General features: G+C 42.4%; 1 pseudogene and 2 gene segments (V, D, J or C); 2 read left to right on the forward strand and 1 right to left on the reverse strand.

Annotated features, from left to right (window-relative positions):
• The first annotated feature begins 1,562 nt into the window (after nt 1–1,562).
• Nucleotides 1,563–2,130, forward strand: LOC102532591 (T cell receptor delta variable 1-like). The segment is given in 2 exon segments: nt 1,563–1,611; nt 1,817–2,130. Coding segments are annotated over 2 exon segments (363 nt in total).
• Nucleotides 2,131–7,307: 5,177 nt separating this feature from the next.
• On the reverse strand, nt 7,308–14,394 carry LOC116280842 (small ribosomal subunit protein uS2-like; annotated as a pseudogene).
• Nucleotides 14,395–17,222: 2,828 nt separating this feature from the next.
• LOC140697104 (T cell receptor alpha variable 26-1-like) lies at nt 17,223–17,956 on the forward strand. The segment is given in 2 exon segments: nt 17,223–17,262; nt 17,706–17,956. Coding segments are annotated over 2 exon segments (291 nt in total).
• Nucleotides 17,957–20,995: the final 3,039 nt, after the last annotated feature.

Below are 20,995 nucleotides of genomic sequence, written 5' to 3' on the forward strand. Positions count from 1 at the left end.
TTTAGGGTGATGGAACAGTTCTGTTTCATATTAGTGGTGGTTACCAGAACCCATACATGTGATAAAATTTCCTAAAGCTATATATCAAAAAAAAGTGCATATAATAATTGACACATCAGAGTAGGATTATTTTAATAATATTGTATCAATATCAATTTTTCCAGCATATATATATATATATATATGACATTTATAATTATTACATATAAATATATGTGTTACACATAGAACATCATGCTGCTCCCCAGGCTGTTGAGGGCATTCCTGGTCTCCTCTGCTTGGTTACAACTAATTTCACACCAGGGCATCAGCTGCATGTCAGGACTCAGAGATGAAATGGGCCAGAAGAGGAGACGTCTCAACTAAATACAAATTCTCTTCTAACATTCACGATTTATTTTGACCTTAAAAGCAAAGAACAGGCACTTTTTAGACACTCTGTCTGTACTTTGTCTTCTAGTTGCCTTTGGTCCTTTATATTAATCTATCCATTAAAACAATGAAACCACATGGAAGGTTGACAGCTACATTCTCCATGACATGTAACATTATAAAAACTTCAGTCACCAGCTCTGTGCTGTTGACACACACTGAGTGTTTGCAGACCGTAGATACCACATTCTGCAGGAGTGTGTTATAGCACTGGGTCACAGAAAGATCTGACATGCTTCTTGACTTTATTTTACAAAGAGAAAACTTACCAGTCACTAATAAGTGACACTGAACACTTTGGAGCAATGGGATAGAAATTGTGATTTCAGGACAACTCTTAGACGCATGATCTAATAAGTCCAGTTCTGCTTGTGGAGGGAACAGGACTGAAAAGCCTGAAACTCTTCAAAATCTGATAAATAAGACTCAATGTAAGATTTCAAAAGAAACACGATTTTTTTCTTGTTATAACTTTACAAAACCCAAGCAACTGAATAGATTCTGAAAGTCAGAAGGACTGTTTTTTAAATCACATGATGCTAAAGAAACTATTTATTGAGAACCCTAAGTAGAGATCTAGAATCAAGTAAGGAAGGAAGAGATTTGTTAATTATTGGGGATAAGATGCCTTTCACCACGAAGGCAAAGGTCTGTGAGTTTTTCAAAAGAGTCATTAGATTCTGGATGGAGAAAAGTAAGTGTAAGCTAAATAAATGGCCAGGAAGTAGACTGCAAGAAGAGTTCAGACGCTAGACTACATTCTACTTCAAACAGGCTGGCAAGATTATTCAGCTGAAAAATGATCAATATATGTCAACTTGTTTAATCTGCAGTTCCCCTCAGCTCGAACCTTTCATATGAACTGCTTTTCCCATGCCCCTTTTCAGGTACTGCCGAACTTAATGACCAGGGAAAGACCAGTAGACAAAGTGAAGGTTTGTGGTGAGTCACGTTATTCCCAGCTGTGCGCACAGACCACGTGGTCTATGAACAGCACACACCCTCCTTCCTGTTAGGGGGAGGCACATCGGAACCCAGGTACCATGTGCATGTGGTGACAGGGACTCAGAGACACAGAGCTCTCAGCTCAGGCAGAACTAAACACATCTGTGCAGCGGAGCCCATGCCTCATGCCGCTCTCCAGCCTGCTCGGGGTCTTCCTGGCCCTCATCTTCTCGGGTAAGGATGGCTCCAAACATGGGTGGGAATGTTCAGGTTGAAAGGATTGCACGTGGTACCTCCCAGGGACTTGGGGAGGAAAGGAAGATTGGAGAAAAGCAAGCATATTATGATTCAATTTGGCTTTTCTTTGGGACTTAAATTAGCCTCATTCCTACATTATTCTACTCACTACTTCAGCTCTGTTTTCTGATTTTTCCCACAGGATCAGGAGTGGCCCAGACAGTTACTCAAGACCAGCCAGCCGTATCCTCTCACGTGGGGGAGACAGTCACCCTGAACTGTCGGTATGAAACAAGTGATAGCATATACTATATTTTTTGGTACAAGCAGCCTCCCAGTGGAGAGATGACTTTCCTTATTCGTCAGGATTCATCTAGTGGGAATGCCAAGAGTGGCCGCTACTCTGTAAACTTCTGGAAAGCAGAAAAATCCCTCAGCCTCACTATCTCAAACTTACAGCTGGAGGATTCTGCAAAGTACTTCTGTGTTCTCCGAGAAGCACTGTGCTTGAAGTAATAGAATGAGCTGAACAAAAACCCCAGAGCACAGTAAGAGAGAGCTCCCTGCTGCAGGAGCCAAGCCGAGATGCACACCTGCAGCCTCCAGACAAGACACGGCAGCCCTGTGGGTGTGTGGTCTGCGGTCTGGATCAGAAGACTGAATTCTAAATAAATCTCCTTTTATGTCATTTGAGAACAGGTGTCCAGAGGAACTTTCTACTAATACATTCTCAGTCTTGAATGTTCGACTTCAAAGCAATCATGCAGAATATGTGTAAAGTTGTCTAAAGTTAAAAAACTTGCCCCATAATAATTTAAAGCAGGAGCTTCACTTAAAGATGCTCATATCACAACCCTGGGTATGGTAAACTAGAATCATCATGAAAATCACTTCCTTAATCCTTTCCTCTTAAGCTTTGTGTCAGTGAGGGCACAATTAGAGAAGCGGAAGCACATAGAATGAAGGATTCGCTATAAGAATTAAGAACTCAGGCAATTGCTAGAGCTGGTGGAGGAGTGTACATAAAGCTGTGATCTTTGCATCTGGTGTTGAGCCCGAATTCACTGTAACTTAACTGGAGTGACATTTGTGAAGGAAAGTTGGATGTGGACAAATGCGTGGACAAGCTGTGACTTGTAAGGACGCACTAGGACCAGTGAAGACAAGTGGAAAACTAAAGCTGTCTGTGTCTCACCTCCTTCCATCTCACAACAGTGGGTGTCCTTCAGGAGCAGTGGGTGTCATTTGCCATCAGCTACACGCACACTTGGTCCAAGACAAAGAGAAGATGAGGAGGAGATGTGGTGGGAGGTGGAGGAGTTGTGAGTCAACAAGCTGGGCTAACCCACCAGCAGCAACACGTGTGAGCTACCACAGTGCCTGGGGCCCTGCCCCAGCCAGCAAGACATGAAAAATATGTCTACTTCATGACAAGTACCTTCTAAATCTTGCAGAAGTTTCTTTCATGGCCAATCCTAACCCAGGACAAAACAGGGAAGCAAATTCTGGGAAATATATTTCCAGACAGTTGCATTGAGATAGAACAAAGCTACTCCAGTAGCCTCCTTGTTAACCGGCCATCATTCTGTACCTTTTTTTTAACAGCACTACTTTCAAATAAAGACAGCAGCAAAACTATGCTTCCTGCCAATATGATGCAGGTATTCCGCATTCAACCAAAAACAAGCTAACCATCTCCTGCAAGGTGTATGCCAAGTTCATTTATCTATTTTTAGGTGATGTTCTTTGCTCTTTTCACTGGGTCACACTCTCCCATCGAAACCTATTTCTTATCTCCTGAAATGCAATGAGATAAAAGCCTGATGAATGTTAGCACAGCTTATTACATGCAGGCAAATGGGAATTGAGAGCTTAAAATGGTTAATGTGTCCATAAATACATTGATATCAAAATGAAAAAGAAAATTTGACAGCTATCATATTTCTTGTTTGTGCAAATGGCTACATGATTGTGGCTGGTATTTATAACGACCTCTTCCGTTACCCCTTCTGAACGTTCTGATCGTAAGCAAGCAGCTCCATTCCCTGTGATGCTTGGCTTTCTATGAAACAAGCTGCTTGTTCAGGAGCGATAGTACGTGGAATGCAGTCAAGTGGAATAAGGAATTCTGTGAGTCCCCCACTGTGGATTTGGCAGAAGTTTGCAAGGCATCAAAGGCAAATCTGAGGGTCTGTTTAAGTGGAAATAATCTTGCCAGTACTCAGGGAAAATTGGTGTATTGTATTCTGGGAAACATCATTAAGAATGATACTGACTTCTCATCCTGAGCAACAGAAGTCACCAAGGGAATTTCTCAAGTGCTTAGAGACAACAAACACATAAAACTTTCAAGTTGGCTTCTTATGAACATGAAGGTATATTTTACAATTGTCTTTATTAAAAATCAGTGCTGAGAGGGTGGAAAGTCAATGCACATTTATGTAAATTATATCTCAACCTACATTTCGGAAAAAGAATTCTAATGCAGAATATATTAAAAACTCATACACATCAGTAAGAAAGGGAAACACTTAAGAAGAATGGCAAAATCTTGAAATCCTCTTCAGAAATATGACATCCAATAGTTAATAAACACACAAAACCCTTAATATTATCCTTCATTAGGGGAATTAAAGTAAAACCTCAACTGAGCATTTCATCTGTGTCCTCTCAGCAGCCCGACTGCGTCAGTGTAGCTGAGAGAGTGTGAGTGGAAGCAAATAAGGAAAAATAATGACTGTCTCCAGGAAAATAAGTGATTATTAAGTAAATTTCCAAGAAGTTTCTATCATTGAACTGATGTGGAGAAAAGAGCAAATAGTAAAAGGTCACAGACTTGGACACTGAAGGAAAGGCTGGCTTTATTCGAAAAAAGAAAGCTGATATTTATTGAGCTCACTATATGTCAGGCACTGTAGTTTGCATTTCAGATTCATTATCTACTTTGAATATACAAGTATATGAGATAGGTTTTATTGTTCCCATTGTTGTATCTTTGAGAAATAAGACATAACGTTCCTCACTTTGAAAAGCATCTCTAACTGTTACTGTCAACCAGAATGTAACCTCATAATGGGCTCCTAGAGTGTAAGATTTGCATATGGAAAAGCAATTCACCCCAGGACAGGGTGGTTGGGATGTCTCAGTGATGGTGACATTACTGGTTTAAACTAGGGAAGAGGATGCCAGACCTGGGTACCAATTGCCCCAGGATCAATAGATGAGGAAATCATCCACTACCCAGTTGACAGCGCTGAAGGCTTAGGAAGATTCTCACATGGCGGTGTGCTGGGGAAAGAAGGGGCTACAGGGAAGAATGAGATGTTGTTCCTTAAACACTCCACCCATGTTTCCTTATGAAGACCTGTGCTCCTTGCCTTTGCCCTTCCTCCTGCAATGCTACCCCCTCAAACATCCATATGCTGTACCTCTCACTCCCTTTATGTCTTTGCTCAGATGTCACCCCTTTATGAATGCTCTCTCTAAATCTTTCTATTTTCCTTTTTTGAGAATCAGGCTCTACCACTTTGCATGTATGAAGAATGAAAGCTGAAGCACTGCCACCTGGTGTCCTGCTAAAGTATTTTGTGAGGCTCACACTGGCCTGCCTGCCGCAGTCCAGTGCTCCTGGAGTAGATGGTGGGGAAGCCCGGTCACAGTAGGAGGCAGCATCACTGACCAAAATGTCAACCATCTTCCCACCGTAGAAACAGTGAGAACAGGGACTCAGGAGCACTGTCTGGCTGCTTTACTGTTTTGCCTTCGAGATGTGAAAGTGATTGACTTCAGGACAACGAAGATAATACTTGGGGTGATTTCAGCTGGAGATTACTAGGCTGCCTTGGAAAGAAATCTTGCCCTTTTTGCACAAGTTGGGAGGTTTTTCTCTGGTAAGTAAAACTGAGTTTACTGCTCTGTCTTTTATTGTGGTATAGAAATACCTTGGAAGAGTCAAAGATGAAAAATACTTAAAAATTGTAGCCAACACTGCTTGGTGTACTTTTTTCATATTATTATATGCTGCCCAGCCTTTCAGTATATCATCTGAATGAACTGATTTTCCATAAACATAAGAAACATGATACCATGGATGGTTATAATACAAAAAATCTGCTAAATGCACTTCAGGAAAATGTTGAGCTTTACTTTGCAGATAGACCCCTGTGCATTTCAGACACTGTCTCCCAACCCCCCAAGGTTGTGTACACTGCCTGCCGCTGGCTGAGCGCCTATGACAGGGAAGGCATTGTGCCAGATGGTGTGCAGGTATGTTCTCACTTAATTCTTACTAGAGCCCTTCAAGGTTGGTACATCCACCTTTCAAAGGGCATTGTGGCAAAGTGCTTGAGATCAAAGACTTGGGTTGTATTTCTAAATCTACCACTCATTAGTTGAGTGATCTTGGGAAAATGTCTTAATAAATTTTATGCTTCTGTTTCCCCATATCTACAAGGTGGATGTTGATTGTATCTACCATACAGGTGCCTATGAGAAGTGAATGGGGTGATGAGTGCCAGTGCTGCGCCCTGTGCCCGACAGAAAGATACTGGTTACTTATAGGAAAGGGAATTGCGCATGAGAGGGGTTCACTACCTGCCTGGTGCTGCAGAGTCAGTGTCAGAGGGGCTCCTCCCCTCCATATCCCGGTTAGAGCAGATGCCTTTGCTCACCCCAAGAGTAACTCCCTATCTCAATACAGTATTTTATTTATGGTACATATAACTTCTCAAAACTATCTTTAAAAAAATCCACTTGTTTAATTTTTTTCTTGTCCAACTGCACTGTAGGACTTTTACGTCCTCTTCACTACTGCCTCCTCCATGCCTGAACACTGCTTAGTACACAGGAGGCCAAAACAATATACATATTTGAAAATTTGAATAAATGTATGCAAGATAAAATTATTCGTAGAATCAATACTATTCAAACACGAATATAAAAGATTAAGCTGAACTAATCTTTGTGCTGTTTATCTAGAATTGTCAAGATTTATACCCTGCAAATCACTTCCCATGAGGTTTAGTGTATTCAGTGTATCCACTGGCTTGACCTCTATTTCAGGTAAAGTGAGTTGCTATAAATCACAGACTTCGTCTACCTTACTTGTTGCAGGAATGCCAGGGCTGTTGGAAGTGTGCCTTTCCCGTTCTGGACGCAGCCCTGCTAATACGAGGGTGATTTTTCCAGTGGATCGGTATTTCCATCAGAAACAAGCTTCCCAGCATGTGAACTTCCTGAGTGGTGTCGTGGTGCCCTCAATGTCCCCTTCACTGAGTGATGTGGCTGCTCTGACCTCAGGGGGAAATAAGGAAGTTGACTTGTGGCTTGTTTTTCCAGCAGCCCATCGCTTTGTGCTTCTAAATTCAGAGACATTAATGAGGCTTTCAAGATTTCCTTTATTAACCGTAGCTGCAGCCCTTTTCTTGGGGAGAAAGTCAGAGATTTGCCACTGAGACATCTCACAGTCCTGTTGCAGTTTTGAGAACATGATTTATATTTGAGTACGTGGAAGGCACTGTTCCCTGATTTTAGCACCTCCCCCATGCTGATCCCTGTGTATATTTCAGTTGTTCTTTGGAAAGAAGGTTTTATAGTCAATTTACACTACCAATTTCACACTAGATTGATTGATTGATTGATTGATTATTTTTTTAATTTTTAGAAACTTTATTTTCCATCGAACTCTTTCTATTTTAAGACTTTGTGGAATTAACAGCTTCCGACTGCTCCGTGGTTGTTGCAACCCATTCGGTGGCCTGAGCAGCGGGAGCTGCAGACCAGTCTTCAGGGGCGGGCTGAGCGCTCCCTGCAGTAGGGAACTGCTGAATAGGCACAGAGGGCGCCTTCGGACCAGTCCGCCACCTCAGGCCACGTAGCAGTGAACTCAGGAGCGGGAACCATCCATTCACCCTGAAATTCCTCCTTGGTCGCCGCCTGTTTAGCTGCAGCCTGCTCTTCCTTTTCAACCTCTGCAGGATCTCTGTAGAAACAGAGATCAGGCATGACCTCCCATGGGTGTTCGCGGGAGATGGTGCCGCGCATGCGCAAAACCTCCTGGGCGAGCATCCGCCACATCAGACCCACTGAGTGAGCTCCCTTGTTGTTGCACGAGATGGCAATGTACACGTAGCGCAGAAAGGAGTCCGTGTTACACAGGGCGATGGTAGGCAGGTTAATGTAAGATGCCTCAGTGAGAGGCTGGTGGTCAGCCCTGGGATCCGTAAACACCAGAAGTCTCGGCTCCCGGAAAGCTGCCTGGACCTGGTTAGTGAAGTTTCCAGGCGTGAAGCAGCCAGCAATAGGCGTGGTTCCAGTGGCAGCAGCAAACTTCAGCACAGCTCGCTGGCCAGTATTCCTGGAGGATATGACACTGACATCAGCTGGGTTTTTATTGGCAACAAGGGCCCGAGCTGCCAATAGAAGTTTCTCCCATTCTCTTCAGATTTATGATGTAGATGCCATCACTTTTCCTTTTGCAGATGTACTGTTTCATTTGGAAGTCAAGGTTGATGCCACCTAAGTGGCATTCCTGCTGCAAGGAATTTGAGGACATCCTCCTCCTTCATTTGCAAGACATCAAGGGCTCTGGACACTGTGAAAGTTTCCCTTTGAGTTACAATGGGAATCCAGAACAACGCCGAATGGACCCCTCTCTGGGTAGCGCGGAAAAGCCGCAGTAGATTTAGATTGTGAAAAACCTTAATTAGTGCTATCTTTTACTATATGTTTTCCCAGCATGTCTCTTTTCTCCAGTATTTTAAGTCCCCCAGAGAACAGAGAATGTTGCTTTTATAATTTTCAGAACTCCTAGGGAAATTGTGGGCACAAAATCACCGTTTAAACAAAAATATGCATGTTGAACTAAATTAAGATTACATGTGGGCTGACACAGACAAGATAGAACATAAGTCTTACATACTTTTAAACAGCTCTGTTAAGGTCTAATTGAAATTCCATTAAATTCATCCATTATAGGATTGAGCCTCCTCTTGTGCATGAAACAGAGTCCTCCACGGTTGCACGTTCAGGAAGGAGAGAGCACCAATGTCACCTGCAGTTTCCCTTCCAGCTCTTTTTATGCTTTACACTGGTACAGATGGGAACGTGCAAAAAGTCCCAAGAACCTGTTTGTAATGTCTTTAAATGAGGATGAAACGGAGGAAGGATGAGTAAGAGTCACTCTAGTAGTAAGGACGGTCACAGTTACCTGTACATCAAAGGACCCCAGCCCGAGGACTCAGCCACATACCTCTGTGCCTCCACACAGTGCTCTGCAGTCACCTGCAGCCCCTGCCCAAACCGGTGCCTGCTGCTGCTCTGGTGCCAGCGTTGATGAAGAGGCAAAAATCGGGTAGAAAAGGCAAATGCAATGAATTACAGTGTTTTCAATAATTCAGTCACTGTAGCTCCCTAAACTACCTGCACTGTTACTAAACATCACTAACCTGGACTCCCACCAACGTATTAGCCATGTCATTGAGTCAGATCCCTTGCCTCCTCTTTCGCCAGGATTCCAAGTGAACTAGATAGTAACTCAAACCTACATAAAACAATCTGGTTAATCTAGGGCAACATATACCCTCCTACATTTGGACTCATCCTAAGAGCTAGTCCTGTCATATTTCTTCACGTGCTTGAACGGAACATGTGGACATATGGATAAAACTTTTCTCACACACCAGACATGGAATCTGCATGTTTTATATCAGAACAGGCGATTCTGCTTCATTTAACTCATTGGGGATTTTGGTTTAGTTCCACCTTCTCCCTACATGGACATCCGTATTTTCATTTTTTCCATGGAGGCTATTTGCATTTTTGAAAATCACTTGTATTTTGTTTTTTTTAAACATTTTTTATTGAGTTATAGTCATTTTACAATGTTGCATCAAATTCCAGTGTAGAGCACAATTTTTCAGTTATACATGAACATACATACAATCATTGTCACATTCTCTTTCACTGTGAGTCACCAAAAAATCCTGTGTATATTTCCCTGTGCCACACAGTACAATCTTGTTTATCTATTCTACATTTTGAAATCCCAGTCTGTCCCTTCCCACCCCCTATCCCCCTGGCAACCACAATTTTGTATTCTATGTCTATGAGTCTATTTCTGTTTTGTATTCCTGTTTTGGGTTTTTTTTTTTTTTAGATTCTGCATTTGCATGATCTCATATAGTATTTTTCTTTCTCTTTCTGGCTTACTTCACTTAGAATGACATTCTTTGGGAACATCCATTTTGCTGCAAATGGCGTTATGTTGTCAGGTTTTATGGCTGAATAGTATTCCATTGTATAAATATACCACCTCTTCTTTATCCAGTCATCTGTGGATGGACATTTAGGCTGTTTCCATGTCTTGGTTATTGTTAATAGTGCTGCTATGAACATTGGGGTGCAGGTGTCATTTTGAAGTAGGGTTCCTTCTGGATATATGCCCAGGAGTGGGATTCCCTGGTCATATGGTAAGTCTATTCCTAGTCTTTTGAGGAATCTCCATACTGTTTTCCACAGTGGCTGCACCAAACTGCATTCCCACCAGTAGTGTAGGAGGGTTCCCCTTTCTCCACAGCCTCTCCAGCATTTGTCTTATGTGGACTTTTGAGTGATGGCCATTCTGAGTGGTGTGAGGTGATACTTCATTGTAGTTTTGATTTGCATTTCTCAGATGATTAGTGATATTGAGCATTTTTTCATGTGCTATTGGAGAATTGCTTGTTTAGGTCTTCTGCCCGTATTTGGACTGGGTTGTTTGTTTTTTTCTTATTAAGTTATATGAGCTGCTTATATATTCTGGACATTAAGCCTGTGTTGGATTCATTTGCAAAACTTTTCTCCCATTAAGTAGGTTGTTGTTTTGTTTTACTTATGGTTTCCTTTGCTGTGGAAAATCACTTGTAATGACACTTGGTCTCTCCTCCAGGGTCTCTGTCTGTGATATTGAACAATAACTGAACTCTATGGTCTGAGTTTCTTCATTTCTAATCCCCAGGTGTATGAGGCTGGTCGCGCATCTGGCGCTGCACTCACTCTGCAGCTTTCCAAATAATCCACCGGTTTAATACCCCATCGTTCCTCTGGAGACCTTTAATTCTGGAGCCTTTCTGGGTTTTGTCAACAAGATCAACTTCCTTCTGTGCTTCTTCACCTAGCAGCTTGACTCTCAGCTTTCTACCCACATCTATATTAGTAACTAGTTATCCAGCTCCTGTCCAGCTTCCTGAATTATGCTGCTATTCTCTCTCGCTCTCTTGTATTATGTGCTCTTTTTCTCCCTTTCTCTATTTTTTTTGTAGATTTTTATATTTAAAATCTTATTACTGTCATTATCTCCTGGTTAGAAAAAAATAATAGATATTATATTGGATTGCATACAAATCCCTGGAACCATTTAAGATGTGCATACATGAAAAGACTTCTTTTCAAAGACCATTCACAAGGTAGTAATGAATCTCTTTGACCATCAGACTGGAAATGGTTGAATCTGTTTTGCTCCATGGGTAGAAAACTGAATGTGTAGAGCTAGAAGTGTGAGCACAGGCCTGAGTGAGGAGAATCCCCAGCTCACTGCACACTCGTGCTGGTGGAGTGAAACAACACGGACAAGAACTGCTGGTCAACCCTCCAAGCCAGGTCTGCATCATTACCTGCATAAATATCACTGGAATAAAATTCTAATAATCCAATAATTCTAATTTTCAATAATAATCCTGTGGCTTTAGGTAACTCTGAATAGGTAGAAGCATAATGCACAGAAAAAAGCAAGGGCAGAATTTGGCTCATCTGCTCATTGCTACAACACAGCACTTCATGGCATTGCTCACCATAGAATAAAAAATTGATTTTGCTTATACAACACTTCAGGGTAGAAAGCTACTTAGACGGACCAACGACTCCACCTTCTTTGGGCCCCTGCTTGCCTCCATGTGAGAGGATAAAGCTCTTCCACACAAGCAAATATCCATGTCTTTATGAAAGTCACTAGTAACTAAGGAAATATGTGTCAAGAGTCTCAATTTTGGGGGTTCTCAGATTGATCTGAAATTGAAAAAAGTCTGTTAAATTTTCACTATTTGAACAGATACACGAGCTTTCAAATAGTCCCTCATTTTTTCTAAAGCAATGTCACATGCAGTGAGAAGAATGAGTGAACTATAAAAGCCACATTGAACACAAAAAGCTCACACCTCCCTGTTTACTGCAAGGCCCCAACATGAGCAATCAGCCAGCTGCTCCTGTGAGCAGAGACCCAGAGCTCTCGTTCCATCCCAGCAGTGGCAGCTGGGCTCTGTGCCACATACGTGAAAGGAAGTTTGGTGAAAAGGGCAGATGCTCCAGGCCCAGCTGTTAGAGGCAATCAGAAACCAGAGAGAGAAAAAGCACAATTTATTCTTGCCAACTTCTCACAAGTCCTCCCCAGGACTCTTCTCCACAGGACCTCAGTGCAGTTGTGTTTTGCTGCATAAAAATCATCCCAAACCTCAGTGACTTGCAACAGCCGCCATTTTATTACCTCATGACACCTAGGCTCCAGCTCACACCTGGGGGCTTGGCTGCTCTGGAGCACCTCAAATTACTTATTTATGTCTGGAGTCTCAGTGTGAGTGTCTGGAAGCCGGGGCTCTATTCCAACAGAAAGGGCCGGGCCCAACTCTCACTCCAGGCGTCCTCAGAATGACCGTGGCCCCTGCACGGGTCTCTCCTCATGGTCTCTCTGGGAAAGTGCGCATCTTATCTGGTGCCTTTTTCTCAAATTACATTGACCTTTAAAGTCCCTGGTATGTGGAAAGGTAACATAGTGAAACAGTAAAGATGAACTCTACATTGGAGAATTTACAAACCTTGATAACCTGTATGACAGCAGAGAAATAGTTGCTTTGTATCATCCATTTTGAGATCACAGTTTGTCTAACAATAAATCAGGAGTCTTTCCCAAATTGATTTAAATGTCTGCGAGCTAATATGCTCCACTAGCACATGCAGAGACGACATGAGTCTGATGAAGCTGGACATGACAAAGGAAACGTATTATTTCCTCCTGATGCCCTGGTTTTAAACCACAGAGTCCATTTTTAAAAGACAAATCATTCCTCCATGAACAATATCAGTATGAGTAGACTCTTTCTTTTCAAGCCTTGACAAACATATATACCACATGAATTAGAAAGCATTCTGTAAGGAATTGGTTAGAAAATCAGCAATTTCTGATCTAGTCACAGGGGGGCAGCATCTGCAAACACAGACACCCACCCCCTTCTGAAAATAGGTGAGTGAAACATGGTAGGTCTGATTGGCTCTCAACCTGCAGTCCCTCCTTTCCCCTTTCTTTCCAAAAGGCAGGGGCAGGGTTTGGAAGCAGCTTGTACAAGGGAAACCCATCAGGAGTGGTCAGATTCAGCAGCTCTTTCTGAAGAGGAAGAAGAAGGAAGATGTTTCTTATAACAACAGTTCTGATCTTATGGATGCAAAGAGCACGTGAGTTTGGGATTCCCCTGGTTGCTCCCAGAGAATTCAGCAGAGTGAGTTATTATCTGCAGGCAACTGCAGGAATGAGATTTCCTCATTGAGAGCAAAGATGTTGAGAAAAACAGAAAAATTAAAAGGAAGAAAGAGGTAGTTGGGGAGGGAGACATGGAAAGAAGGAGAAAGTACACAGAAGAATGAGAAAGACCATTGTAGCTGAGGGAATAGACATCTAACCAGACTCTGATGCCTCCCACTTTTTCTCTGAACAGAAGTGAATGGACAACAGATAAAGCAAATTCCTGAATTCGTGCTCCTACAAGAGGGAGAGAACTTCACCACATACTGCAATACCTCCAGCACTATAGACAGCTTACAGTGGTATAAGCAGCAGCCTGGGGGACGTCCAGTCTTGTTGATGTTATTAACTAAGGGTGGAGACGTGAAGACGCAGGGGAGATTGACAGCTCGGTTTGGAGAGACCAGAAAGTACAGCCTCCTGCACATCCCGGCCGCCCAGACTGCAGATGTGGGAACCTACTTCTGCGCAGAGGCACAGCGCTCTCAAAGCACCTGCTGCCTGTCCCCAGAGCTCGCTGTGGGGCTCCAGGAGCAGCCCCTCCTCACCTGTCCTCAGGGCAGGAGAGAGAGAAAGTTGAAGTCACAATGTCTATGAAGAAATGAATTTTTAACTGAAAAAAAAGTTCTGAGGCTCATATGGTGTTACTGGATAATTCTACCAAAGATTGAGGAAAAATTACTGCTAATTCTACAGAATTTCTTCCAGAAAACAGAAAGAAAATAGTAATTCCTCATCAATTTTTTGAAGCTCGTATTCCCCTGATACCAAAATCAGTTAAAGACCTTACAAAAAACAAAACAAAACAAAAACAAAAACCAAAGAAAATACTACAGAGTACTATCCTTCATTAATATAGAAACAAAGTTGGTTAACAAAATATTAGCAAGTAGAATTCATCAGTAAATAAAAAGACTAATATACCAAGCACAAATGCAGTTTTTCTCAGTGATGAAAAACTTTCTTCAATGTTTGAAAATCAATTGATAGAAGTCACCATATTAACAGTGATAAAAAGAAGTCATTTGACCATATTAATCTATATAGAAAAAGCATTTGCCAATAGTGAACAGTCACCATGGGGAAAACGCTGAGACACCTAGGAATAGAGGGGAATTTCCTCAACAGCTAATAGTATGTTTACTGGTAAAAGACTATGTACCTTTCTCTAAGGCTGGGAACAAATCACGAACATCCACTCTCTCGTCACTCTCCTTCCGCGTCCTGCTAGACATTGTAGCCAGTGCAATGAAGCAAGTAAATGTAAAGACACCTACAAACACGGTACTAAAAACACACAAGCACCAATTTGCGCTAGCTGTTATTGTAGAAAGACCTTTTTCCCCATGGAATTGCATACGCATCTTTGGAGAACAGCAATTGATAGAATTGCCTGTTTTTGATTTTGCTTCTGTTTGCTAGTGGCTTTATTTTCTCCTCATGCCAACAGAACATTCTGTCTCAATTACTGGGACTTCATGTATGTTTTGAAATCTGGAAATGCAAGTCAAACTTCCTTTTTCTTATTCAAGATTTATTCTAGGTCTTTGCATTTCCACATAAATTATAGACTGAGCTTCTACCACAAAAGCTTAGTAGTCATTTGATTGAGATTGTGTTGAACTTGTGGATTCATCTGGGACAACTGACATCTTAATATATGGAGTCTTTAGATTCATATGATATTCTCTTTATGCAGGCCTTCTCTAATTTCTTTTCTTAATGTCAAAAAATTTTTGTAGATTACTTGCATACCTTGTATTAAATTAGTTCACAGTATTTGATAAATGACATTTTATTTATTTATTTATTTATTTATTTATTTATTTATTTATTTATTTTTTTTGGATAAATGACATTTTAATTCCTTTTTCTAATGCTTTTGGCTGGAATCTAGAAATGAAATTGATTTGGGGATTTAATGGCCTTGTTAACACACCTGTGAGTTCTAGTTCTTACAATTTGTTCATGGACACTTCTGTATTTCCTGCCTACACAAGTGTATCACCCATGAATAAACAGGGTGTAACTTCTCCCTTTTGAAACTTAATTCATGTTATTTCCTTTTCTGGGTTTGACCCAGGCCCCCCAGTACAACTGTGAAAAACAGGGGGATAGTCTACTTGTCTTTATGGTGACCCTGTAGTACATAACACTGACTGCTGGTATTTTCATTGATACGCTGTATTAAACTCAGGAATTGATCTTCTGTTTGATCAGCATATTTATCACAGAGAAGTGTTAGCCTTTTATCAAATTCTCTTGATTTTCTGGAAGTAAATCAAGTACATTATTTTGGTTTTCATCAAGCAAAGAAAGATAACCTCCCCTCATTCAGCCTGAGAGATAAGATCCTCTAAAATTAAAATACTCTGAAATGAGCCAGTAGACTAGAAAAGCTTATTTTTAGATTCTCCACAGTCACTCAGTAGTTTTTGTCATTCTACATTATTCAAAATGCCACTTTGTATGGTTTCTACCAGCTTCTAAAAATTAAAGGCGAAGAAACTAACAAACAAAAAAGTTACTGTTAATTTTCCTATACCTTTTGCTAATGAAGGAAAATAATGCATTCCTACCTACTTTAAATAATTTCAGTTTTATTTATCCTTATATTTTCAGTAGTAGTGCTTGCTGACGTGTGTGTATATTTGTGTGCGAATTTCCACAGGACAGGTCCCTCTTGAGGGCCTCATCTGTGTCATCCTCTCTTATAAACATGAAATATCATTTAAACATGGGAAGTTTAGACAGAAAGGAAAATTAAAGAGCAGCCAACAACTGAGCTTAATGGGGATATACTGAAATAAAGCAATAAAAATAATTAAAATCTTCTGTGAAGTGTTATAGGACCAAGAAACAAAAATGAGTAAGGAGGCATTACAGCGAATTCCTTTTTATTGTTTTACTTTCAAACCTGAGGGCTCAAAAGATGGCTGGCTGACTTGGCCTGGGGTTAGCACTACAGTTCATCTATTCAGTCACAAGAGGGGACTGCTTCATGTGCAAACTTCAGGGAGAAGGGAAAGAAAGATTTATGTTTTCGATTGGTGTTCCACAGAAAAAGGAAAAACGACACACTTTCTTCTTTTTTAGCCAGCTTGTACTTCATTTATCCTTTGTTGAATATGTTTAGTCAAAGATTCTGGGGCCCTTACCTAAGCCTTTTCCACGTACCCCTCCAAACAGCGTTTTCCCCGTTTCTCTTCTCTGATGATCCCTCGCCATCTCTATTCCATATATTGTTTTCCTTCCCTCCCCTAACTTTTTCTACCACATCTCCCCCACCGCCATCTTGTTGCTTTCCCTTCACTCTTTTCTCCCTGCCTCAGCATCCTCGGTGCGCAGCACTTACAAGCATGGGCATAGAGGACATGAGGATTAAGGACCCCTGTTCCAGGAGGGTGAGGGGCACACTATGCATGGCATCAGTTACTATATCACAACAGAGGCACAGAGACATGTCGACCTCAGTGGTGGTTGATGCATGATACCAGGGGCCGTTAGAGGAACCCTGAGCCCCAGGACATTTACAACTACTCTCAATGTTACTGATTTTTCCTGTCCCCCTGAGCACATCACTGCCTACTTGTGAACCTCACACACATTTTCCAGAATGTGCATGGAAATTTCACCTCCTTCCAACACAGAACACAGTGCCGTCTTCTGGGGTTTAACAACGTTCTGTAGGAGCTTCATGGAGCATCAGCCAGTTTCTTTCAGGAAGAGATGTTGGGACAGTGCTTGTGGACAGACACCTCGTTGTGATGGTGCTCCTTATCCTGAGCCTGACTTTAAACTTCTCAGATGATGACAGTGGGCAGCCTGTGAACTGGGGGTGTCTGATATTCCCTCCTTCTTTTAGGGATGTGACTGGAGCAGGGGAGGAAGACCTAGACAAGGAACTCCTCCCTCATGGGCTGACAAGTCCTGGCAACAGCACAGTGGTGGCTCCACTCCTTGTAAGTCTCTATGAGCAGCTGTCACTTCTGTTCCCTGGAACCTCTTTAAGCCTAAGATCAGACACAGCTCTGGGCTCCTGATCCCAGCTTGTCCTTGAAGTATGAGGCTGGTGACTGGAGTAGCTGTGCTTCTGACCTGGGGTGAGTGCTCTGTGTCCACAAGGGGTGACTCTGAGGTCAAGGGGCCATGAAGGCTTATTCGCTCTGCACTCCTCACCCTGTGCTCTGTTCAGCATGCTGGGGATGACACTGAGGACTGATCTCTTGGTTTGCTGGGGAGCAGGAAATTCTACATGACAGATTAAATCAGCCATGACCCCAGAAGCGCTCCTAGCAGTTCCCATGTTGTAAGAAATCTATGGGCTTATTGAACAAAGGATCGATGGATTAGAGCCTCTGGAATCTCTGATTCTTGCTGTTTATGTTTGGTCTCTGTAAGGAGCAGCAATGATATTTTTGCAGGACAGATATTTAAACAGTGGAGTAGGGGGCAGGCTCAGAGTATGTGGGAATGTTGTGTCCTTTATCCACAGAATTACACTGATGTGTGCTCAGGAGCTAATTTTATTTTCTTGACCCCTTAGGGACTGTGATTGAGGCTGAGATTGACCAGCCCAAATCCAAGGATGTTGCTGAAGGAGAAGACGTAACCCTGCCTTGCAACCACGCTACCATTGGTGGAAGTGACTATGTACACTGGTATCGGCAAAATCCCACTCAGAGTCCACAGTACATCATTCATGGCTTACGGGACACAGTTACAAACCACATGGCCTCTCTGACCATAGCGACAGACAGAAAGTCCAGCACCTTGGTCCTGCCCCGAGTCCCCTGAGAGGCAGCGCTGTGTACTACTGCGCCCTGACAGAGGCACAGCGGGACCGACGGGGCTGCACCTGCGCAGTATCTCCCTGGTGGCAAGGAGGGGAGGGACGGGGAGGCTGCAGCCACTGGGAGCAAATCTAGAGCCACCTAGAAGGAGACTCAGAGAGCAGTCAGAGGGAAAGTGAGGGGAAGGAAAGAGTGAGAATATGGATAAAGAAAAGAAGAGGGAGAGGACAAGAAATATGAGCTTCACTGGTTGATGTGACTGAGACAAATTACGAGGAGTGTACGTATCACAATTTTACCAGCAACAAACGGAAGAGGCACCAATAATTTGCCATGGCTCCTTATCTTGTCAATAGAATGCTGGTTTCAGTGTGCTTGTCTCCACATAAAAGGTGGGAAAAATATAAATAATCCTACTTGTCCCAAAGGCGTGTTTCATTCGGGACCCAGGGCAAGCCCACGTTCTGAAATGCACATTATCGCAGTTGTTCTGCTTCCCAAAACAAAGTAGTTTTCCTCTGAGAAAAATCTGAAATGTTTCGTATTGCTACTCAGGAACATGCATGTTTACGATGAAGAAGTCTTTTGGAAAAAAACAAAGAGTAAGTGAATGTCAATTTTTAAATTTGTCTTGAATTCCTGCCTCTACAAAGAGTTTTCATGACTTTTGCATCTTCCCAAGTAGCACAGAGACCCATCGCCTCATAAAAGCCTCGGCAGAGCAGAAGTGAGAGCCCAGGGCTGCGTCTCCGTCATTTCCCTCCAGCGCCCACCGTCCTTTCCCAGAAAACCAATTCTGAGAGTCTAAGGTGTATCATCAAGTGTGTTTTCTTTCCATTACATGTATCTTCCCATATCATCTTATGCAACTACATACACATTGAAACACACACATATGTGTACACAGTTGATTTGCCATGTAAATTGGATTTATTTTAATTTTTGCAACTTGTCTTTTGACTTTTCATTTACTAGTGTCCTAGAAATTTTTTTTTCTTTTGAGTAAAGGTAGATTTATTCAGAGATACATTGCAAGGCAAGAGAAAGGCCATGACATGTGGGGGTTGGGTGCTCAGATTAAAAATAGGTACACATTCCATAGACAGAATGTGTGCCTTCTCCAAAGAGGGAGAGAAAAGGGTGGTGACAAGGCACAGCTTTTCCAGTTTTCATGGGCTTGGTGGCTTCATTTGCTAATAAGTGGAAGGACCAGTCTAGTAGCCTGGGGAAGGGGCTGAGATTCCCAAGGAGTTGGCCATTTCCCACTCTGACCTTTCCTGGCCAGCCTTGGGACCGCCGTGGGCCTGTGGGCATGTCATTCACCATGCTTATATTACAATGGGCGTATAATGAAGCTCAAGATCTGTTAGAAGTTAAATCTCTCAACATCTTGAGCCTCAAGGCCTACTGGGGGTTGACCCTTTGACCATCCTGGTGTTAATTGCTGTGTGATTCCTTGAATGGCTGTGCCCTGCCCCCTTCCTGTCTCACTCCACCCTAAGAGATTTTACTCCCATACTCTTATGGGGTTGCAGAGGGTGAAGGTCCGTCTTCTGAAACTGCTTCGGGCTGAGTAGGGGCGATGACCCTGCCTATCAGGGAGTAAAACTCTCTGAGTGCCTAGGCTAGGGGCCCCAGGGGCAGGACAGCCTTTTGTTTTTGCCTCCAAGGGCTGAGGGGGTGGGCTGGGATCCTCCTGTGGCCATCATCTGACATGGGGCTGCTGCAATCCATTGTTTCCATGGACTTCAGATGAATTTTCTTAAAGATGAAGCACCTTTGTAACAGCAGTCTGACAGTCTGTAACGACAAAAAGACTTAAAAGCCATGGTTAAACATCTGTAATCGATAGAGACTAGTTTGCGGTTACTAGAATTATGACTGATTATATTTAACTTAATGTATGAAAAATATCCAAGTTAACTTAATATCTAAGATGCCCCAGGTTTCCTTTAAAGCATCTGAAAGTTAGCTGGACTACAAAGAACTTTTAGACTTTGTTAAATATTTAAAATCTTGATTATGCAAGAAATGTTTGTATTTTACGAAACTCTTTTACTGAAAACATGCATCTTTCTCGCTGTATATTTGTGAAGGAAAAGCCGGGCGGGGCTACAAGCTGACTCACACATCTAAGTGTAACAAGCTTTGGATTACTGATCTGAGTTCTGCTGGGCTAACTCATAAATCTAAGTTAATTAGTGTCGGTTTGCTGATTCCCTGTTCATGTTTTCTTTGCTAGGCAGCTGGATTTTCAAAGAGACATATCTGGCCTTGAAATGTTGGTTTGCTGTCTCCCTGCCTCTACTTTTGTGATAATGATGCTGTTAAAGCTGTTGAATGCCTATTGGCCGAATGCCCCAAGCTTATAATTAACCCTATAAAAGCCCACGCACAGGTCTTGGAGGTGCTCAGAGCTTCAGAGCAGAAGCCCCTCTGAGCCCGCCGGCGTAATACATCTGAGTACTCCAACCCTCCGAGTGGTGGTTGTTTTTTGCTGGCCTGTCATTTCTGTAACATATTAAAATACTTATTTCTGGAGCTTTAATTGGATATATTTAAGCAATTATGAGCTGTTGTAATCATCGCTACATGGTGTTGTTTTTTAAAACAGGGACCTGAGGTCTTGTGTTGCCTCGCAATGTAGGTGTCCCTGGTTCCTGTTGGGGCCTATTAGTTACAGGTTTTATTCTGGACGATGCACCCAGCCAGCAGTTCCTGGTAGGTTAACAGCAGTTGGGGTGCTTAGTAAGACCTGATACGGTCCCTTCCATGTTGCTTGCAGCTGGTCTTCAGGGGACCCCTCCTCTCAAGTTTTTAGTAAGACAAAGTCCCGTGGCTGGACAGGGACTGAAAGTTCTTTCTCTGCAGGAAAGGGCAGCACTTGGTTTCCATATTCCTGGAGGGCACTTTGAACTTGGCTCAAGGGAACAATGCAGGAGACTAGTTTATGGGTCTCCTCATCAGACAGGAAATCTGCAGTTAAAATGGGCCTTCTATACATCCTTTCAAATGGGCTAAATTTTCAAATTCCCTCAGGGGC

Source organism: Vicugna pacos, chromosome 6 (genome assembly GCF_048564905.1).
Source record: "Vicugna pacos chromosome 6, VicPac4, whole genome shotgun sequence".
NCBI classification, from domain to species: domain Eukaryota; kingdom Metazoa; phylum Chordata; class Mammalia; order Artiodactyla; family Camelidae; genus Vicugna; species Vicugna pacos.